Genomic DNA, 22,400 nt, shown 5'->3' on the forward strand with positions numbered 1-22,400 from the left:
TGTTCTGAGATCACCAACTCTTTTCATACAGGCTACCTAACCAACATAAGAATGGCCATACTGGTCAGACCAAAGGTCCATCTAGCCCAGTATCCTGTCTCCCGAGAGTGGCCAATGCTAGGTGCCCCAAAGGGAATGAACAGAACAGGGAATCATCAAGTGATCCATCCCCCGTTGCCCATTCCCAGGTTCTGGTAAATGGAGGCTGGGGACACCATCCCTGCCCATCCTGGCTTAACAGCCATTGATAGACCTATCCATGAATTTGTGTAGTTCTTTTTTGAACCCTGTTATAGTCTTGGACTTCACAACATCCTCTGGCAAAGAGTTCCACAGGCTGACCCATTAGATAGTGAGGACTTCAATGATAATAAACTATTATAGAAAAATTATGACTATTTTACCAAGCTTGCGTAACACAGTATATGAATTTGGGATTCAGTTATTTAGCTACAAAAGGCCTTTTACTGCTTTCATGGAAATTTTCTAATAGAAGCAGGATCAGGCCCAATTATTTTATTTTAAATATTTGATATTTCCGGTTTCTCTTAAACAGGAGTTACTTGCCATTGCCATCTCAACGGTGCTGAAATTATCATTCATGAATCATGATGCTTAGAGGCCTTTTTCGTTTTTTAGAAGACGTGCTTGCTTCATAAAGGTGGACATTTAAAGAAAAGAAAACAAATATTTGATGTTCTGTGTTAGCATGAGTAGGGAGAGCATTGTGTACGGAGGGTGAATTCAGAGGAGTTATTCTGTGATGATAAAACAAGCTGGGGGAAGAAAGGTTGCTATCAAAGATAAACCAAGGCTGTTTAAACACAGAGAAGGGTATGGTCATACACAAATGGAAAAGGTAGTTAGCATACAAATGGCTGATTTAATCTGGAGTCTGGCAAATTTAAGTAGTAAATGGATGATGATGATGATTACACAGAATGATCGAAGAAGGGGAGATACATGATGATATGAATAATGTGTTAGATCTCTTTATTTATCAACATAAATATACTTTTTTTTTAAAGGCACCAATTAAAGTTTTCGCTTGCTATCCAAGTTAATTACCCAGAATTCTGAGCACACTTTACCTGTTCACAGTCTGGAATGATGAAAGGTTTTCTATTACATCATAAGGCCATTCTGCTGCCTAATATCTCAGTAGAAACATTTGCTTTCTAAGGCCCAATCATGTCACTGCCTCTGTGCAGGACTTCAGCAGACACCTGAAGCCAGCTGTACGATGGGGACCAAATCCAACAGAGTGTCTCGTAGATAGAGCAGTTGACTGGGAATTAGAACTCCTGGGGGTGCTGCCTGGTTCCACCTCTCTTTGTGACCACGAGCAAGCCATGTCCCCAAAACAAGAACATTAACAATTAAGTGTGATGAGGGATATTTTAGATACAGACAAACCTCAATATTTTCAGAGGTTCAGATAAGGATCCAATAATGCCACCCGCTTGCATCAACAGGTGGGGGAAATTGATGGGACTGGCGGTGAAAGCAAAATAATTCAAATAGTGCGGGAGGGAGGCACTTGCCAAGGGACAATAGGTAGCTCCTCCTGCGGGAGTCTCTGGCACCCATTGGCCAGCTGCGGGACAGGGGTGCTGATTGGCCAGTATTCCCCAGCTCCCAAGATTTAGCCCAGCACAGAGACCATGTGGAGTCTCTCTCGGCTCCATTCCAACAGCCCTCCCAACCCACCTGAACAAGGAATGGGAACCTGGCCTGACAGATGCTGTGGGTCTAGCCAATCACCTGTTTTGGGGGTCAGGAAAGATTTTTTTTTTCTTTCATGGGCCAAATTGGCAAGCCACAGTAGGAATGTGCCTGGTACCTAACTGAGATCTGGGGTGGTGTTGCTTACTTGTTGCAACTTGTGGCTGGTTTCCAGGGTAATTAAGAGAATAAAATGAATGGTTTCCAGAGGTAAAAGACATGGGATTTTGGTGATGGGCCAAACTTTATCAATCCCCAGAGTACACTGAGGTTCTATTTGGCTATAGTTAGGGGCAAAGGTTCTGTTTTTTCCCTATTTTAAATGTAACATTTCACTGGTCCTCCTTTTTTATTTTTATTTTATTTGGAATTTAATTTCTTAATTTATTTTCCATCTAAAAAGGAAAGACCTTCACTGATCTGGAGAAATTGCAGCATTTGTTGACACCTCTTCCTCTTCCCTTCACTGTAAATCATGCATATGCTGTTTCCCTGAAGGATACACACTGAAACACAATGAGAAATGCTAGGCCCAAAGCAAACAAGTTCCGATAGATTTAAAAACAACAAATAACTACAAGAACAACCGAAAACTAGTAATGGTTGAGAACTGTTTGGTTGTACAGTTTTTTCCCCCTCAATCATTTGTGGATTAATTTACTATTCATTACATTTACTATCTTTTGGATTGATCCCTTTTATAAGGAGCTAAGCAAAATACAGTCAAGGAGCTGTGTAAGTTTTCTCATACAATTTCTGCCAATTGTATGTATCTTCTAACCTGCAGTGATCTGTTCTTCTTTAGAAATCGGCCATTCATGTCAAATTGTATCAATTTTTGTAGTTCTGCCTAGGTACAGAAGAACCAGTTTGGATAAAAGAACAACAAACAAACACTTTTCATTCTGCAAAAACCACACCCAACTCTGAACCATTTTTGAGAATTGAAAAAAAAAGTTTTTCCTTATTTTTCTCATTATTATTTATTTTCATGAGCCTCTAACACTTCAATAAGCTGTGTGGGATTGGAAGCAGAACAGCTGAACACAAAAAAGCCTATTTTTTAGGTATTACCAGCCCAGTTAGAATAAGGGATCGCTAGAAATCTCACTTTAAAAAATGTTATGCACAAGATTTCCACCTAAGCATTGCAGACCCAGAGGGTTCAGATAAGTTTTAGCGAAGCAGCTGAACTTGAGAGTATGTATCCAAACCAAACAGACTCCAAAATGTCTGACGGTTATCAATGACTTTTTCTCCAACCTCTGTATCATGTGGTATATATGAACAGAAAGGGGCCTTTAATCATCTCCAGATACACTGCTTTCATGGTCATGGATATTTGACTGGGCTCTTTTTGTGCAATGATTTTGAGTCACAAAAACACAAACATTCATATGGAGGATGCTTGAAGCCCTCACCGGCACTCAGGAATAACACAGGCATGGTTCCAGCATTAAATTATAAATTGTGCTTTTATGACTCATTTATCAACACTACATTCTGGAAAAGGAAATATCTTGCTAACTGGCTAAGAAGAAATTGATCACTTACATTAAGGATATTAGCTACCAAAAAACTGTCACAATCGTTAGTAGTAGTAGTAGAGATGAGAACAAGCAAAAGTACAGCTGAACTTCTCAGAAAACAGATAGTGTTTTATCAGTGTAAACATTTATACACCCCGGTCATCGTCATCATATTTGAACTCCTCCCAATATTTAAGGATTTATCCTCGCAATGTTCCCATGAAGCGGGCATGTGTTATTCATATTTGAAAGATGTGTAAACTGATTCATAGGATATCTTATGCGACTTGTCCAGTGTAATACTGGAATTCAAAATAGCAGATTCTCAGAAATAAAACCCAGAAGTTCTCAGTCGTTCCTGACTATAACTATGAGAAAGGAAGAAAATTCACCAAAGGTTTTAATAAAAAAACCCAGTCATGCAAGAGAATGAGCAATGGAAGGCAAGCTTTAGTTCTTTTAAGCAAAGACAAATAATTGCAGAAAAACATTGTACAAAGTTATTCCATTGATTAATTTTGACATTAAATTCTCAAGGAAACAGGTCTCATACTATAACTAAAGAACCACGAAGTCGATTTTGGTGCACTAACATCTATGTTTGTTTCTGGAATTTCCACTCCAATCTGCCTATAATAGAAGTGGAGTGGAATTAATTTTCTCCTGGGTCATGTTGGCTGGGTTCTGAACCAAGAAATAGTCTGTTGGAAATTCAGGTGTCCAGTAACTCAGGATTTCCATTTAATTCCTCTAGGCCTGAGGAAACAGGCTGTTAAATAACACTCTGGAAGTATTCTAACAGGGGATGTGAATACACGTCTCCAAAGTAGTAATTAACAACAAGGAAAACTGTTCAGTAACAGGCTAACATCCCTCTATTTCAGGCCAGCATTCATTGATTTAGATGGAGTATGCTGCAATCAACTAAGTCAGTATGAGAGCAGTATTGCCTCAAAATGAACCAGGATTTCCTAATTCCAGTAGCTGGTGAGGCACTTGTCTAAATAAAATTGAGCAGAAGCCAGAGAGCTGGCCCTGGAGCATGGGAAGCTTCCTTTCACCACAAGTATTCTCAGTATCTACTGCACCGGCTTCTGCACTAAGTATATTCACAGTAAAATCTAGAGGTACAAAAATGAACATCTCTTTCCTTTCCTTCCTCTCCCACACAAGAGCTTCTCTCAGGATTACATATTTGTACTTCACAGAAAGTATTAATTGTTTTAATATGTAGAATGAGTCATGAACATCAAATAATCAGCAGTCCTGGTAGCATTCCCTCACTGCCTTTCTTCTTCACTTCTTTTGGTCATTCATACTAGCCATTTTAAATTACATACAACTCCAACATATGCACATGGGATTTTTGTTGCTGTTTCAAGGTCCATAGGGCCAAGATTTGTTAAAAATAGGTGTCTACAGTTAGGATTCTAAGTTCGCATTTAGGTACCTTAGTAAACGATCTGAGATTTTCAAGACTGTAGGGCACTACTGATATTAATGGGTATTCTGTACTTCTGAACAAAAAACAGAGTTTTTTTGCACTTTGGCAAATTAGGCGTCTAAATAAATATTTAGGAGCTGGATTTTATGCTTCTATTTTTGAAAATGTTGTCCTTCCTGCATCTGTTAAGCAAAGGTCCTATAATGTGCAAATGGATCGAAGTTTGTCAAGTGCAACCAGAATTCAAGCCTCTTCAGATAGCCCTGGTGGACAACAGCAGAAAATGTACATGAAGACGATTGATAACGCTCGCTCTCCATGACTCAAGCTGCCCCAGTCTAATCAGGGACTTTTCAATGTGTAACATCTATCTAAGAGGAGAAGAATTCCAGCATAAATTACACAATTCATAACCGAAGGCGGAAGGATGAAGTTCACATTCTATTTTTTTCCATTATCTTATCTTTAGGGTTGTGTTAGGAAGAAGGTGCTGTTAATACAAGAAAGCTAAAAACAACGCCAAGGTGATAGAGATTAATGTACCTTCGAATGCTTCTGATTATCTGAGGACAGTCTGAAGCTTCCCTGCACCTTTATTGGTGATATATTAAAACTCTGAAAGTTATCATGTGACCTTCTGTCCTTGTCTCTGTATCTACAGAGTTGTGTGGGACCGTGTAAGGTTCTAGAGGGTCTAAAGAGTTAACGTTGTGCGTGTAGCTATTAAGCTTGTGTGCAACATCTCACATTTGAAGTCCAACATTATTTGTAGTCTCTCAACTTCTGATTGGTCTGGGTTATTCAGATATCAAATGCTCAGACAGAGAGAAAAAACAATTAAAGTTCCATGTCTGAATCCTACCTTGTTGTTCACATATATAGCTCATAGACCTCTTGGAAAGCCATAATACAATTACAGATTATAGCAGTGGTTCTCAACCAGGGGTGCATGCAGAGAGGTCTTCCAGGGGGTACTTCAGCTTATCTGGATCAGTGTTTCTCAACCCAGGGGGGAGCGGGATGGGTTTGGAGGGGTCACAAATGCAGGGCCAGTGTTAGAGGATGGCAAGCAGGGCAATTGTCTTGAGCCCCAGGCAGCCCCACAAAGCTAATTTCCATATTTCAGACTCCTGAAAGGGGTACAGTGGTCTGGAAAGGTTGAGAGCCACTGGATTATAGGATTTTATCTCAGATTCTCCATTTCTTTTCGCTATCGTTCTTGGGAACGCCAGACTCACGTGGGAACGAATGATGTTTGCTAAATGTCTCAGTTGCCTCTCTACAGAGACCTGGCTTTTCCCATACTCAGCGCTGATTTCTCCTTTCCTAGAGAAGGAGGTGGCAGAAGTAAAACAGAAGCCTGAGCAGAACCACTTGTAGCTCTGTATTAGTGTGATCTCTGAACGCTTAGTTAATTAAAAATGTTTTCAAAGTACTCTGAAAGTTAAAAATACAATGTAAATGCTAAATATTATTCTTAGGGAGTCAAAATAAAGCTTATGATGAGTGACACTTGAATATTTTCTGACACTGGAATATTTTTTCCATTGGAAAATGCTACAAAATCAAGAGGTTTGGTGGGAACGTATGAATGTTGTCAAATATTTTGACAGGAAGTTTTTGAAATGTTTCATTTTGATGTTTTACAAAATATTCTCAGATTTCCACTTTTCATCCCAGTTCAGCCTGAAATGAAATTTTGAAATTCAGGAATTCCATTTTTGGCCCAGCTCTATTTAAGATACTATGTTTTATAGAAATTGGACAGCCTTCTGTTTCTGTTCATCTATATCATGATTCTGGAAATCAAGGAGTTCATGAAATGGAATGAAAAGAAACAGTCATTTTGAATTACAATTAATATTCATTAAGATATAGGGCCAATTTTTCCATTAATCTCAAATCAGCCTCTAGCTTTGTGCTTGCAAGCTTTTGTCTGCGACCATTTGTGCATGCAGCTACCCTGTCTGGTTGCACAAAGAGCAAACGTCTTGTGCAAAATAAATCAGATTATTTCAGCACGTTTTATAGGCAGAAGATCTCCATGTCGAAAGAAAGCAGTCGTCTGAGAGGCAACATCAAAATATATTGTATGCCTGAACTAGGCACAGGACTCAAGTGACGTATTGGTTGTTCTGTCCCTCCTACACACATTTCTGGCCCAAAAAAATCCCTAAAAGGAGCATTTTTTTCCTCCTAAGGTTAAGTGTCTCGGAAAAGTATAGGTCATCGGTATCTAGATCATTACTATGACACTTTAGGTCTTGTTTCGTTTTTGTTTGTGCAGTGCTGCCAGGCGCTAATTCACACTTTTCCAATTGTTCTCTCCCTTTTCTCCCCCTCCAACCCATCATATCCCCCTTCTCCCCACTATTATTGTCTAGGCTTTTGAGCAGGAGAGGTCTAATAGGCCTCCTAGCTTATACATATTCTTCACTCTAATAGCGCTGCACATTTTAATTAACTGAATATTGCAGGCACCTGAAGATTACAGATTTTATTACTACCACCATCTGGCTTCTATAATGTATGTAATATATACAATAAATCATGCGTCCAAACAATTCTGCAAAGAAATCTGTCCTACTCAGTGTAATCTATTCTTACAGCACTTTCTATATATATATAGAGAGAGAGAGAGAGAGAGAGAGAGCGCGCGCATCTAAATAATTGGTGGCAAGACACACACACACACACACACACACACACACACCCCTCCCTCTTTACTAGACTAGAGTATTAGTTACAGTCTTCTCAGGTTTTCCCAATCCATCTCATCTATGGCTCTGAATTTAGATCTAATACCGGCACATCCATCCTCTGTGTGCAGTGAGGAATTACAGGGTGGGTTGGGTTAGTTTTGTTTCGGGGGATTTTTTACCTTGTAAGTTAATGTACAGGTTTGAAGTCCCAGAGGCTTTCGTTCCCAAATTTGTGATGTTTTGTCTGCTTTGGTGATTTAAGGTTTGTCAGAAAATGTCAGAAAGGCCATGAGGCCAAGGGCGTCCTGATGACTGAGGATTTTCTTTCACATGACCTTCCTGAAGTTGATTTTGGGCTCCAGACAGTGCTGCCTTCAGCTCTGACGGGGGCCGGCTGGCAGCAGATTCATGGGGATCTCTAGGGCATTCTGGCATTTTTAAACTAACTGGAGGCTGTAATACCTCCTAATCATCCAGAATATTATTTCACAAGTAATCATCTTGGAGGCAGTACATAAGCTCCAGACTTTTATTTTATTTTGCAGCTAATTCCCTAATGACAAACAGCACACTTTCAAGTGTATTCAAACAATTAAAAACACATCTTGATTTAAATGAACAAATGCATAAGCTGAGCAAGTGTTTTGGATTTCACAGCTGGCATTCTGTTTGGTTCTTTTGACAGAGACATACATAAATGCACACATAATGGTGAATGTAACATGGATAAGAAATGGTTAAATAGCAAATACATATTTCTGAATAATTTCACTAGTAAAAGTGCTCAGTTCCCTCACTATGCCATTCAGTCTCATATTATTTAGGCAGCTGACAAGTATTTATCAAATTGTTTGAGAGTCCTATACATAAATTATTATTCTATTGAAAAGTCACATCAGAAAGTGTTATTCATTCCCCGCCTCTTTAAAAAGCTTCAGTCATCCAATGAAGGAGCAGAAACAATACCAGGTGATTTAGTTGGCCAACCACACAGCATAAACTGATATGAGCAAATAATCAATGCAAACACTTTGTGAACAACACAGAGGCTGAAAATTATTTGATCAAACTATTCTATGAATACTTACTAATAGGCCAGAAGAAATCACACACTAGTCAAAAAGGGGCTGTAATGAATAGCTTGGCCAGCTTTAGTTGTCATCATTTTTGCCTTAGTGAGATGTGCCTGCATCAGTGCTGGCAAAGGACTGTTTGTAGTAGGTTTAGGGTTTTTTTAAACTAAGTAGCCAATAGAGATGAACTAAGACTGGAATAATTTAACTTTCAGGGCAGCAATATAAGGGGACACAGATTCATATCAATCTGTTTTTTGATTTTGACATATGGGCCACCTCTCTTTCACCCCACCACAAAAAATTAAGTACCCATTTCTGCTATTGAACTCAGGTTTCCTCAAAGTCAGAGCATTTATGTTTGAGGAAAGCTGAGAATCCAGGTAGGCAAGGTGACCTCCCATAGCTGTCAACCCCTGAAGTAAATATACATTTTTATCTTAAACCGATATCATTGTAATACAGATGCCTGTCATTTAGAACAATGTGTATAAATAACTCAGTAATACAGTTTAGGCACTTTCCCCCAAGATATATTTTCATGTCTAAGTGAACAATGTAACAGTGGGCTATAAATTAGTGTGAAAAGAATTAATTAGCTTCATTGCATTCTGGATTAATCTGGTGGCTGTGCTGATTTAATGGAGACTCCGCTAAAGTAGATGGTGAAAAAATCAACTTAATTTACAAAAGTCACATTTATAATTAAATAAGGAAGTCTTCACCCTGTCTATGCTTTGCATTAAGTCACAAGCAGAGGCTGTGGTAATTTACCATCAATCACCCTTATCATCCACAGTATTGACAATATTGAAAATTGAAACTGTTGCAAAGGTGCCGAGTTCACATGTTCTTGAGTTGCATGGGGTTAGAGTTCACTTGAGCGTACTGGAGACGGAAATATGGATAGAGAAATCTTAGCAATTGTGGGTCTTGTTAACTTGACCTGATTTTTACATTTAACTACCACAATAAAAAAGCCTCTTCACAGAAATATTTCTCTCTCTCTCTGACTCGCCCTCCCCACTTTTTGCCCCCTTTATCCCTGTTACTGCACTAATCAGACAATTGAATCTGAGAAATTAAATCTACAGCATTAGTAGTTCAAAGTTATTTGACCAACACTTGGTTTTCTGACTTTTCTGTGTCTGCTTTACACCATTTTTACTTTCCATGCTTCATTTCAGCAAAATCAAGGATGCAAACTTCTTAGTACTTAGTTTCCATGGAAACCTAAGCTGACCTCAACATTATTGTTCTCAAGAGGGAACTGACTTTACTATATGTTCATTCACTGAATTAATGGACTCCTGGTTCTTTTATTAGCAGCCCTCTAACAATGGAAAGAGAGAAATGTTGTAAAAAAGACTCTCAGACAACTGTTCCCTCCTTTGTCCAGGGCTTATTGGAATGACGCAAGTCTATTCAAGAAAAGATTATAAAAATCAACTCAAAGCTGCCTCTGTTTGTGGCAGCTAAACATACTTCTATTTCATAAAGATATAACCTATAAAACAAGCAAATTAAAGTTCTTAAGAAACAGCACCTCTAAGGCAGAGATCATGTTGAAAGTGGATTTTAGATATGACCAATGGATATTGCTATTCACTCCAATATAGTTTTGCGAAACATCATCAAGGTCTGGTTTCAGGCACTTCATAGAATTGGCTTTGAACTATGGCTGGAATAATGCTTTTTATGAATAGAGAGAGATAAAAAACACTAGCTAAATATAAACACAGAGACAGATAGTATCACAATTTAGAAATAATTACATTTAATCTCTGGTCTGCACCCTTTCCATAACCACTGCAAGGACCTTTCTAACAGATCCCACTTATCCTAAACGTATGCAGTTAGTGGATCAATTAGTGGAACTGTAAATTAAAACAAATGTCACTACAATTTCAGGATTTTTTGACAGTTTCAGGGAATCCGCTTTTCACTTTCTCTGTGTGTGTGTGTGTGTGTGTGTGTGTGTGTGTGTGTGTGTGTGTGTATAAATAAATAAATAAAAATGTGGTGATAAAGTGTTCCGTACAATACAGCAGACTAATGTGAAATGCTGTGAATCCATGAACATTAAACAGTTCATGTTAAAATCTTTAAGTCACTCTCTCAGTGAGTATCTAATATGATGATAGACCCTGCTTAGGCCTCAGGCTGTATGGCCTAGCTAGTAATTGCTCCACAAAAGACAGTTAACAGTTCCCCTGCTCTTCCCTAACTACCTTCCTGACTGCTTATTGAAGTCTGATTTCTTACTTCTCTGGGTCATCATTCATCAGCCCTAGATATCCCACTGGGAGAGACTGACGAGACCTTTCCATATCCCTTGTTACCAGGGGCCATTTCTGATGGCCCAGGCTATAGAAAATGTCTTCACAGCAACCCAGTGGGACAAGCTATGCTTATAATACCCAAATAATCATTTCACAAATTATCATAATTATCAATCAATCATCCAGTTTGAACAATGTGTTTCTGAAGTATCAGATGGTTTTTGTGACCTGTAGCATTTTGTACACAATAATAAACCTAGAGAGATTTATAGGTCCATCCTGGTTCACATTTGCAGCAATGAAACTAAGTTAATTTTTAATTTAAAAAGCCCACTACCAACACCTTTCCACTTATATAGCACACTTTGTGCCATAGAACACTTTCTAGATGGTCAAGGTTTCCAAAGCTAAGACAGTTTGAGTTTCTCTAAACAACATTCAAGACTATCAGTTACTTACTTTGGAAAACAGGGTTACTTTCAGATTATATTTTCTTTCCAGCTGTACTGTATTAACAGCTTCTTACATTTTGCAATATAAAATAAAGTGAGTTAAAAAAGGACAAAAGAAAAGTTGGATATAGATATAGATATATATAAATAAAAAAAATACCAGATTGAATCTAACTCTTTTATTAAAGCTGATGGTATCTCCTGCTCTGTGTAATACAGTCTTGTTAATGGACAAATTCAAGCTCTCCAGAAAGTCAAAGAATAAATTTTAAACCTTTTGCCAAATGTCTATCCTATTGGATTTTGATAAGATGGCTATTGAGCTTTAATAATGTCTTCTATCCATTTTCAGCTGGCCCTTAACATGTCTCTTTATTTGTCCCTAAAGCCTCTTCAGCGATGCCTTTTTATTACAAGTCTCTCAGCTTGCTCTCAAGGGAGACAGGGTCGACAAGAGTGATAGATAGATAACTCTATAGATTATCTCCCACAGATGTTTTCTCTCCAGTAGCCCCTTAGGCTATTCCCTCTAAGTAAACAGAGACTAAATAGAGAGTCTACTGAAGAGAGAAGTCCCTGAGGTCTCTTGTCACCACAGTTAGAAAAACAGTCCATCCAGAAGAGGTTGGTTTGGAGCCCTATACCCGGAGCCTCTCTCAGCATGATTCTCAAATGTTCGTCCAAAGTGACTTTTAGAGCAAAGTTAAATACAAATAGAATTACCCATCAGAAATAAAAGCATCATGCGATGGACATTGGCATCATTTCCTAGCTGAACAGGGAGTATTATCTTTCATGTCCCTCCGAAGTCAAATCAAAATGATAATGATATCAAGCTGATCTTTAGATGTATTATCTGCAGTGGGAAAGCTTGGAAAATGCAGATAAAAAGCACATGAGCTGCCCTTTAAGAAAAATAAAATAGAGGGCAGCAGATTTAATCAGGGAAGATGTTCCTGAAAATGTGTATGGGAATCTGTGTCTAGCTATATCTATATCTATGCACATAAAAATGTGTGTGCACGGCATGTACCTACCTGAAGGCATATATGCAGTGCACTAAAGAAATGTGAACTTTACCTGATTCTCTTTAAGCAAATACTTCAACCTCCAGAAAAATAATCCAAACCATGTATTGGCACAATGCCATCAAAGCTAACAATATGCAAATATACAAAAATGTATGGCAGTTCACTTTGGCTGGGATGCACATGCTTAGAAGTTTGAATTATTCTGTGAACTATCTGAATCTCTAGATTTCACAAAATTGGGCTGGAAACTTCATGGGAAAAGGTCCTCTTATTAGATTCCTTGGACTTCCTGCTTCCTGTGAGGCCAGTACCACCACCAAAATCAGCCTTCTAGTGTTAGTGTGACACTTCTGCTTCTAGCAGCTACAGAACCCAGACGTGGAGGCCATAACACACTGTGAAAAAGTTATTTGAACCTTAAAAAAAAAAACAGTCTGAGATAATTTTATATTTTACCCCAAGCTAAATGAAAGCCATTATTTATTATACAATAAAGCAGTGTCGCTCAATAACTTTATTTAGAGATTTCACTAACAGTTTATTAATGGAAAAGGACCGATAGAAAGTAGAACATTTCCTCCAGTTGGTAATTTAACCAGGAAAAATTATGTTGAGGGTTTAAACTAAACAAACGTCACGTGTCTCCAACTATACTTCAGTTCTCTCACTCTTCCCTCCACGCTTTCCCTTTTTTCAGGTCTTCCCTCTCTTCCATGTCGTTTTCTCTCATGCCCTATTGATGTTCCCTGCTATTGCCCCCTTCAGAACCTTTGATGCAACAGCCACCTAACTGACTCATTTCCAAACAATGGTACCACTGCTTGGTTCGGACTTCCTTTGTTTCCAGCCTGGACTGGCCCACCCACTACATTCACGTCTGTCTTGGTGGCTGGATGGGGAGTGAACCACATTCCTGTCCTCCAGCATGCCTCAAAAGGAAGAGGATTGAATGGCAATCAAATCCCAGAAAATTGTGTATCCCATTGGGTATGGCAATTTAGTGATTCAGCAAGTTTGGGAACTGAAATGTTCCCCCAGTGGCTTCTTGCACTGTCAGAGTGAAATGTAGATAAGCAAAGATTACTCTTATAAAAAATTAGACCACAGAGCCCTGTCCTGATGCTGCAAAAATCATACAGGATTATTTTTCATTCATTTCCCCCCCCCCCCCACTCCTGTCTGAAAAACTGTCCAGCAATGGTCCTTTCACAAGCCATTAAGTTTAGACTTGAACTCTTTACCTTACTGCTTTGACCTTTTTTACCCTGGCTGTAAAACCCTACTGCCCATCCTCCAGTAAATTTATCACCTCATAAACTCCCACTAGTGCTTCTCTACAATGCATTTAGAAGAAAAAGTCACAGTGGCAGTCCCTCTGTCAAATATCATAATTGTCCAGTGTTACATTTGGAGTAAGAGAATTTTGAAGATGCAAGAAAGCTTTTGGGAAGGGGGAAATAAATGTTGTCATCTTTTACTTCGTAACAAAAACAGTACAACTGAACTGGATTTTTTTTTTTTTTTTACATCTGAAGATGTCTGTTTAATGTCTCCTCCTACTCTTCCTTTGTTCAAAGCCGTCTTCTTTTTAGGTTGAATGTGGATTTGCAATATTGTAATTAAAGACTACCAGATAGAAATAGCTGAGCAGTCCCTGGGCCATGGAGAATTTACTTCCATCTTTGTGATAAGTGGATTATGATAATAAGAACCTGCCACCTTGTCACCATGTCTGCTCAGACAAAAGGATCCCACTGAGGCACAGACAAACATGAACCGAGTTATGGAGATCAACAAGGTAAAAAGTTCAGCAATATTGCTATAGGTCCTTTTGCAAGGTCAATGGATGGTCAAAAGACATTTCATAGAGGAAAGCTTAGCTTCCAAAATAAAAGCTTATTTTGCTCAACGTGGTGTGAATAGAATGGTCCATACTGGACATAGATGTGTCTAAATATCTGTTCTCAGACTAACTCCGGAGCCTGACAAGTATTAGATTTCACTATGTTTGGCAGAACTGCACAAGTGTTTTCTTTTAACTTTCAGAGCTAAGAAATGGTATTTAAGATAGCCTAAATGGGTGAATAAAATGGCAGTTGTTGCACTTTTCCAACTTCAAATATTTGACACTTTTGAATCTCATCTGTGTCTATTTCTTATAAGACAATAACATGTGAAAGGAATTAAAGCCAACTCATGACTCAAACAACAAGGATAAGGATAAGCTACCCCTCTTATGGGCATCTAGATAGGCTATAATCAAATGTGACTTGCTATGCTTTACCTTATAATACTGTTAACCAAAGATACCAGTGGAAAGAATGTTATTTAAAATAATCCTGAGCAAAACACTAGACAGGCTACTGACACATGTACTTTATGGGGTTGTCAAACAGTTCCAGTATAGACATTTATAGAAATTATAATACAGCTAAAATACACTTGAAACCAGATTTTCTCTGGAAATATAGTTTAAGATGTCACAAACCGAGGAAAAGCTCGGTAATACATAAGACTAGTTAAATTCTGTTATTTTATTCATGCATACCAGATCCCTTTGATTTCAAATAACCATCATATGGTGAACTGACTTCTACTTAGAAGTACGGACAAACATCATTTCACTGGAAAATGGGGTTTCCAGGTTTGAACAGATATTGTCTAAGTTATAACTGTAACAAAGATTCCTTTTACATAAGTATTGGATCCACAAATCACACATAAAAGTATCCCCAAATAAAACTAGGGGTACAATCCTGTGCTCATAGAAATGGATAACAAGCTCCGAAAGCCTTTTTCATGTATTTTGATAACTACATTTATTACACATTCATATGCAAATAGAAATGGAAAACTATCAAGATAATGACAAAGCCAAGTAACGAACACAACTTGGATAAGATTAAATTGTTTCCTACCTTTTTTATACAGCCCTCTTGGGATGCCACCTCAGGATCAGTCAGTATTTGCTGTAAAATAATAAAAACAAAAATAAGTCAATCTGCAATGAAAAAAGAACATTATTAGGTACAGTATAAAGGCTAGAATCCTCAAGTGCAGCAAACCTGTGTAGACGTTTTCAAAGTTAGATACAATACCCACCAGTACTACTACCACAAAAATACACTGCACTGGACCTGAGCAGTCACTTTATTCTGGGATGTTTGTCATAGAATTAAATTAGGCTAAAATTGGTAAGTGGTTAAGACTTCTGCTTCAGGCCCCAATACTGCAAAGCACTTAAGTACATGCTTAAATCCCACTGAAGTCAATAACTAAGCAGGGTAATATTAGCATAAATTCCACTTCTTGGGGGCATATTTGCCTAGTGCCAAGGGTTTAGTGGTTTCTAGCTAGCTGTGGGGTTCTCAATCCTGTTTTAAAATAATATGTAACATTTAATCTAAACAATGATATTAAAATCTATAATAATAAAAATAACAACATATAACAAAGATTAAAAAGTGACAAAATAAAGGTGGAATGCCATACATGCTATTTTGTTCCTATATTTTTTTATCCGGTACAATAGTTTACTTCATTGTAAGACTTTTTCAAAATAGTCTGGCCTCTTAAATGGATGGCTTAATAAGAAAGACAGGTTCACCAATGGGATGTCCCAGTTCAGAGCATTCCACTCAAGTAACAGCATGAATGTATAAAACACTTTCCATACCAAAGGATCTCAAAATACTTTATGTACTTGGAGGTATACCAGTCCTACTGATATTACTAATTATCATTATTCTAGAGCAGATAGACATTTTGCAAGTTTTTCCTCACAAAAATCTCTCATTGAAGCACTGAAAATTTTCAACTGTTCTAGTTAATATTTCTTTAGATTTGATACACACACACACACACACAAAAGTCACAAAAAGCATCCAGTCTAGAGTACAGGCAGAGAAGATGGAATGCAGTGGAAAATCCAGAGGTGGTGATGCAGTCATTTCTGGAGTAGATGCCAGGTAATCACCAGCACTCAATATGCTGCACAGCAGCACAATTCTGTCTAAAAATTCAATTAGATGTAAAGAAATAATGCATTGGAAAATAATTAAGCTAAGTCTGCAGAAGATCCTAATATATCTGCTAGAGAAATCCTCACACACTTAAGATGCTAACGTTGGAGAGAGAAGAAATAAATCACAGTGGTCTCAATGCATTGGTGCTGGAACTAGGGGTAGTGGGGGTGCTACCACTCCCACTGCCTTGAAGTAGTAATATCAAAGACATGGTTTCCATCATCAGCACCCCTACTATAAAATCGTTCCAGCACTTCAGCACTGCAGAGAATTAGATTGGCATGCACACCATTAATGATGGCTTCCCTTGGTTCAGCAGCACAGGCTTAGTGATGGGTATGGTATGGGTTTGGAGGAATGAGCTATTGGAGATCTCTTTCAGGTGAGATCCAACAGCAGTGTTTTCCAACCCACTTTTGTTCATTAAAGACCTTATGGCATTTTATTTTAACAGTAAGTGTTGTCCTAACTCCAGAGAATTGGCCAGATTCTGGTTTGAATTATTCATATTCTACCTTTTTAAATTCTTCCTGCACTTGCATATGGTAGTCTCCATGTCCTCCCCCAGGCAGCTGTGTAGTGCTGTGGTGTGTGGTAAGAGAACTGCCCCATGATTCTGCCTCAGAGTGATGCACTTCGGTGATGGTGAAAATTAGATATAGACAAGCAGGCAGATGGGCAGGCTAAGTACTTAAGTTCTATAAGATCTACAAGGTAGGCATGCTAAAGGCTTGAGCCAGTAATCTAGCTCCAATTCAACATAGCATTTAAGAAATTCCATTGATTTTGATGGGACTACTCACACATTCAAAGTAGAGCGTCTGCTTAAGTGCTTGTGTGGGGCTGGAGTGCTCAGCACCTTGCAGGATTACACCCTAAATGCAATGTCACAGTACAATCTGGCTGTCAACTGGAGCAGCAAGACAGTACAAAAAACGGAGATGGAAATTAATGTTATCAAAATGAGAAACGTTACACATTTTAAAGAATTTTTTCCATTTTTAAAACAACAAAAACCAGACCCTCAATTGGTGTAAATTCACCTGGCTCTGATAGCTAATTTACATCAATTATTATTATTATTAATGTATGTCAAGTTACACCAGGTTAGGACCTGGCCTGACGTTAGTGGGCCTCTGTGACCCAGGGCAGGTGAGATTGACCCATTTACTGAACTAAAAAATGTTGGCAAATGTTTCTGAGCTCAGCTGTAATAACAACATGTCATATTTTAAATATTAAGAACTCTAACTCATTCTATATTTTACATAACTTTTAATAGATACTGAAATTGTGGTTTGGAAAATAGCTAAAAGCAAACAAGAGTGAAAGGTGAACACTAGAGCAATATTAAAAAAAATGCGAAGAGAAACCAGCTGCCCGAAATGCTGAAAGTTAAATAGTTTAACATGCACCGTTACAAGTAGATTCCACTGAGCTGCTGTTGGAACAACCTGATCTTTGAAGGTGCTAAGTAATCCCTCACTGCTCCCACTAACTTCACTGTGAAGTCACGGTCCTCAGTGCCCTTTGAGAATCAGGCCACTAAACTCTCTATACTCCAGTCTGATCCTCTGTATGACAGTTTAAATACACCTATCGTATGAGCCTTAATTTGTTTGTGAAACACTGACACATTCAGATGAAAGTTGCTCAACAATAAATCCTAGTATTATATGCAAAGTACCATAAAATATTATTGATTGTAAATGATGGAGCAACGTTCTTGACCCATTCAGAGGAGACGTTCGGGGAGGGGGGGAAGGGGAGCGGTCAGGTGCTGACCAACGTTCTTGACCCATTCAGAGGACATATTGCACTGGTTTTACTTAACCATAAATGCACAGAAAAAAAGTGAGAACTAAGTGCAAGTTGGGATGTGCTCTAGTGCTCTCTAACTGGGTTGCCATTCTTGAGTGCCCCCTCCCCCCCGCCTCCCATGGCCTTAATGGTTCTGCCGTGGCCCTGCCTTTGTTTCTCCTTCTTAGGGCGTCTTTGAAAATGCCCACAACCTGGTTTGGCTACTCCAGTGACTTGGTCCTCTGGCTAAAGTTGTTTAACAAAAATCCACCCCTTCTGGGGTACACCAGTCAAAAAGACAAACAAAAACCCCACAGAGTCTTCATACCAGTCTCAAGCTAGGCCCAGGCCCTCATCCCTGAGGGCCTGTCTTCTCTTTAAAGTTCCTTTCAAAATTCAAACACAAACAGGCTTTTCCACCCAGTCCCTCCTTCCTGAGTAGCTTTCTTCCAAAGTCTTCTCCTCCTTGGGGCTATGCTTATTCCTGCCAGTTGCAGACCTGGATCAGCTTCCCTCAGCTGGCCTCTCCTGCTAAATTCCATTCTTCTCTGGATTGGGAGAGGTCAGCAGGCAGGCCTCCTTGCTGGTTGGTGTCTCAACTCTTATGAGGGAAGAAACAGGTGATAAACTATCCTGTTTCCCAGAACTCATCCTGCACTACTGGGAGAGAAGGGAGCCTTGCCTCACCCTGCGCCACAAGGCTCCTTGTCCCGCATCCTTAAAGAAACAGTCGTTTGGAACCACCCAGACACTACTTATCATTCCAGGACCACTTTCTCTCTCCCCACATGTGCTCCAAAACACCTGGAACAGGGTTTGACTGACTCCAGTACCATGTTAGAGTGAGCAGGGACAGACCCACCCTGTTATATGCTCTGTACACATGATTCAGAGTCAGGAACTCCTGAATTTGAATCCCAACTCGTGCACAACTTTCCTTTGTGGTTTTGGACAAATTTGTGCTGAGGATGTAAATTCTGTTTTGAAAAGGATTTTAGGATTGCTATGTATGGCTTGTTTCAAACTGGAGTGGAAAAAATTCTCTGTGAAGGAAAATTCTGAAGAAAATTGTTTTGGGTTGATGGAAACATTTCATTTCAACAAAATCAAAATGTTTTCACTTCAATTTTGCCTTTTAAAATGTTTATAGTATATTAAAATATACAATACAAAATTAAAAAATATTCTAAACGAAGCTTTTCATTTAAAACTGAAAAATTGAAGCTTTTCATTCAAAAAATTTGAAAACAAGACACTTTGATGTTGTCAGAACTTTTTTCCCCTTGTTTTTTTCCTAAATGAAATTATGTCAAAATCAACTGATTTTGTGAGGCATTTTCATTTCAGAAGAACTACCTGTTTTGCCAAAGTTTCTCCAACCAGCTCCAGTTTTGGATAAGCCAGTCTGCCTTGTGTAAAACAAGATGATAATACTGCTGATAGACTAAGCTGTGAAATGGGGATCCTAATTTGAATTTTTCCAAAGTTCCTATTGTTGGATCTGGGGGTTTGATTTACTTGTTATAAAACAATCAGCTATTGAATCAAGATCCAGATCTGAACCTCCTCCAATTTCAAGAGTGGGAAACAAGGTTTTAGCATCTGAGATTTGGTTTGGGTCCAATCTCTAGGTAATACTTTCCTCTTACAAAGGACTTTAAAGTGGAAGGATGGTCTTGTTGTTGAGACAATAGACAGGAACTCAAGAAAGCTGAGATTACTTTCCAGCTGTGCCGCAGACTTTCTCTGAGACTTGGACAAGTCCTTTAATCTCTGAACACCTCAGTTCCCCAGTTGTACTGTGGCAATACTAACAATGTGTGTGTTTAAAGAGTGTAAGATCTTAGGGGCAGGGTCTGCCATTTACTATGGGTATGTCTACACAGCAGTTAAACACCTGCTGCTGGGCCGGTGTCAGCTGAGTTGGACTCACAGGGCTCAGGCTGCAAAACTGTGGTGCAGATGTTCAGGCTTGGGCTGGATCCCAAGCTCTGGGCCCCATAAAGTGGGAGGATCACAGTGGAAGGTTCCAGCCTGAGCCCGAACATCTACCATGTAATTTTACAGCCCCACAACCCAAGCCAGCTGACATGGGCCACACACAGGTGTTCAACTGCTGTATAGATGTACCCTATTTGTCTGTAGGGAAAAGGGTCCCTGATCTTCATTGGGGTCTCTAAGTACTACTGTAATACAGAGAAACATAACCCATCATAATAATACAAATAATAAGAAAAGTACCATCATAAAGGATGTCTGTTAGCAACAAAAAAATTGAAAACCCACCCATTGGGTAATTCTAGCTCAGGCCGGACTTCATCTTCTACGAATGCCATAATACTAAATGCAGTGCTTGACACGCACAGAGGGCTGTAATTCTGCAATTAACACAGATGTTCATAAATGTACTCAAAATTTACACCATATGCTTTTTCTATCAACTGCTGTGTTGTTTTTAGCCAAAAGAAAGACAACATGTCAGCAGCAGCCATGTCAGAGACATTTTTGTTACAGGAATCTGTTTGGAGGTATCACTCCTCCAATTGTTGAAGAACATCACTGGATTTCATTTCCTGGATTTAGGGAACCGATGGCAGCAGAATCCCGACTTTGGTTACATTAGTTAGGGATGTGCTAGGGATGTGCTATAATTTTTGCAAAGCCTCCCAGATGTATACTAAACATGTCAAGTAACGCCATGTGATTCTTTTTGAAAAACAGTTTACAAGCTGGCATTCTCCAGCTGCAGTTAACCCTAATTTGATTACATTACTGAGACAGATCACAATGAGCTTATGTAAATAGTAATGTTATCCATTCATTCCCTGAGCTCAGATAAACTGTCATTTAAAACAAAAATCTGAAATGGGCATGGTGTGACATATTCAGAAAATTCTAGGGTGAAGAAGCTATATAATGGGCTGAACCCTGCTCATAATATCAATGCAAATCCTGATTCTTATGTATTTCCTACAGATTTACAACCATGTAATATAGTGTAGAATTTGTCGACTGTTTCCATCAGATGAAGAGATCAAAGCTGTCCTGTACACTTTTTCTAAATGCTTTTTCCTTTATCAACATCTTCAGCTGTTTACTAACTAAGGTCCTGATACAGAAAAGCATTGCTATTCAGGAAGGGTGCTTAAACATGTGCTTACATCCCACTGAAGACAAAGGGACTTAAGTATATGCGTAAAGTTGAGCATATGCTCAAGTGCTGCCATCTATGATTATCTAATCTATGAAAATCACAACAGCAACTATGTGCTAACTGCACCATTCTTCACAACGATATACCAAGGCACAGTACAGTTACCTATAGCAATCATAATAACGATACTTTGCAATTATGTATCCAATGCCTTTTAAGCCAAGAGAGCAGAATCAGATTCTAAAGGTAAGCATAGGAGCCTTGATCACAACTAAAGTAGGAATCTTCTCCACGCTTTTGCACTGCAGACTTCAGGGACATCAACAGAAAATCCCAAAAAACACAATTATAAACCTAGGCCCCATCCAGACTCCTGTGCCCAAGCAGAACCTCACTGAAATCGGTGGGATCCCACCTGAGCATAAAGGTCTGCAATGAGGACCATGATGTAGGCTCAGGTCAATTAAATTCTAGTATCCCAACTACCTACTATCTTGTCACAATACTAGGAAACTATGAATAAAATGATAGATTCATGCAATCAGCCATAACAGGACCAGTTTCGTTCAAGTTGTTATATGTTTCTTAAAAGAATCTGTGGTGCACTAGTGAGGAAGGTCACTGTAGGCTTCTCCATATGCACCAGAGCAGGATTTAACCTTGCACTGAATGCCATTAAGGTATCAATTAGTGCACCATAGTCCCAACAGGGCATGGTCTGTCACCTAAGGGAAATGGCCTGCCCTGCAACCGATTAACAACATGCACTAGCTGGAGGGGTGCACACTGCCAAAGTGCATCCCATGTGGTCAGGCAGCTGCCTATTCTGCCCTGCACCGGGAAGATGGCTAAGTTATTCACCACCTGTACCAACTCTCTGCTCCCTTTCTGCAGGCTGGCTTAGAGGAAGATATCCCTGCTGGGACCTAAAGCAAACTAGGTATCTCAAGCTTTAATAATTATTTTAGGGCTTGATCCAATGAGGTGCTGAGGGCTCTGACCCTGATCCAGCTAAGCACTCAAGCATGTTAGTATTAGTAACCCCATTGAAATGAACAGGACGACACACAAGTCTTTTGCTGGATTGGGGCCAGAGTGCCAAGCGCCTTTCAGGAGACAGCCCTCAATTATAACACACCCAAATCTGTTTCAGCTACATTCTTACCATTTCTCCATCGAGAAC

At 39.1% G+C, this 22,400-nt stretch overlaps 1 protein-coding gene across 3 annotated transcripts in view; it reads right to left on the reverse strand.

Moving 5' to 3' along the window:
- PRDM16 (PR/SET domain 16) overlaps window positions 1-22,400 on the reverse strand; it is a 440,301-nt gene that overhangs the window by 187,260 nt on the left and 230,641 nt on the right. For all 3 annotated transcript variants that reach the window (XM_044996543.1, XM_044996542.1, XM_044996544.1), the window contains exon 3: window positions 15,157-15,207. In XM_044996543.1, coding sequence (XP_044852478.1) covers window positions 15,157-15,207 — 51 coding nt within the window. The remainder of the gene's footprint in view (window positions 1-15,156; window positions 15,208-22,400) is intronic.

Source organism: Mauremys mutica, chromosome 21 (genome assembly GCF_020497125.1).
Source record: "Mauremys mutica isolate MM-2020 ecotype Southern chromosome 21, ASM2049712v1, whole genome shotgun sequence".
NCBI classification, from domain to species: domain Eukaryota; kingdom Metazoa; phylum Chordata; order Testudines; family Geoemydidae; genus Mauremys; species Mauremys mutica.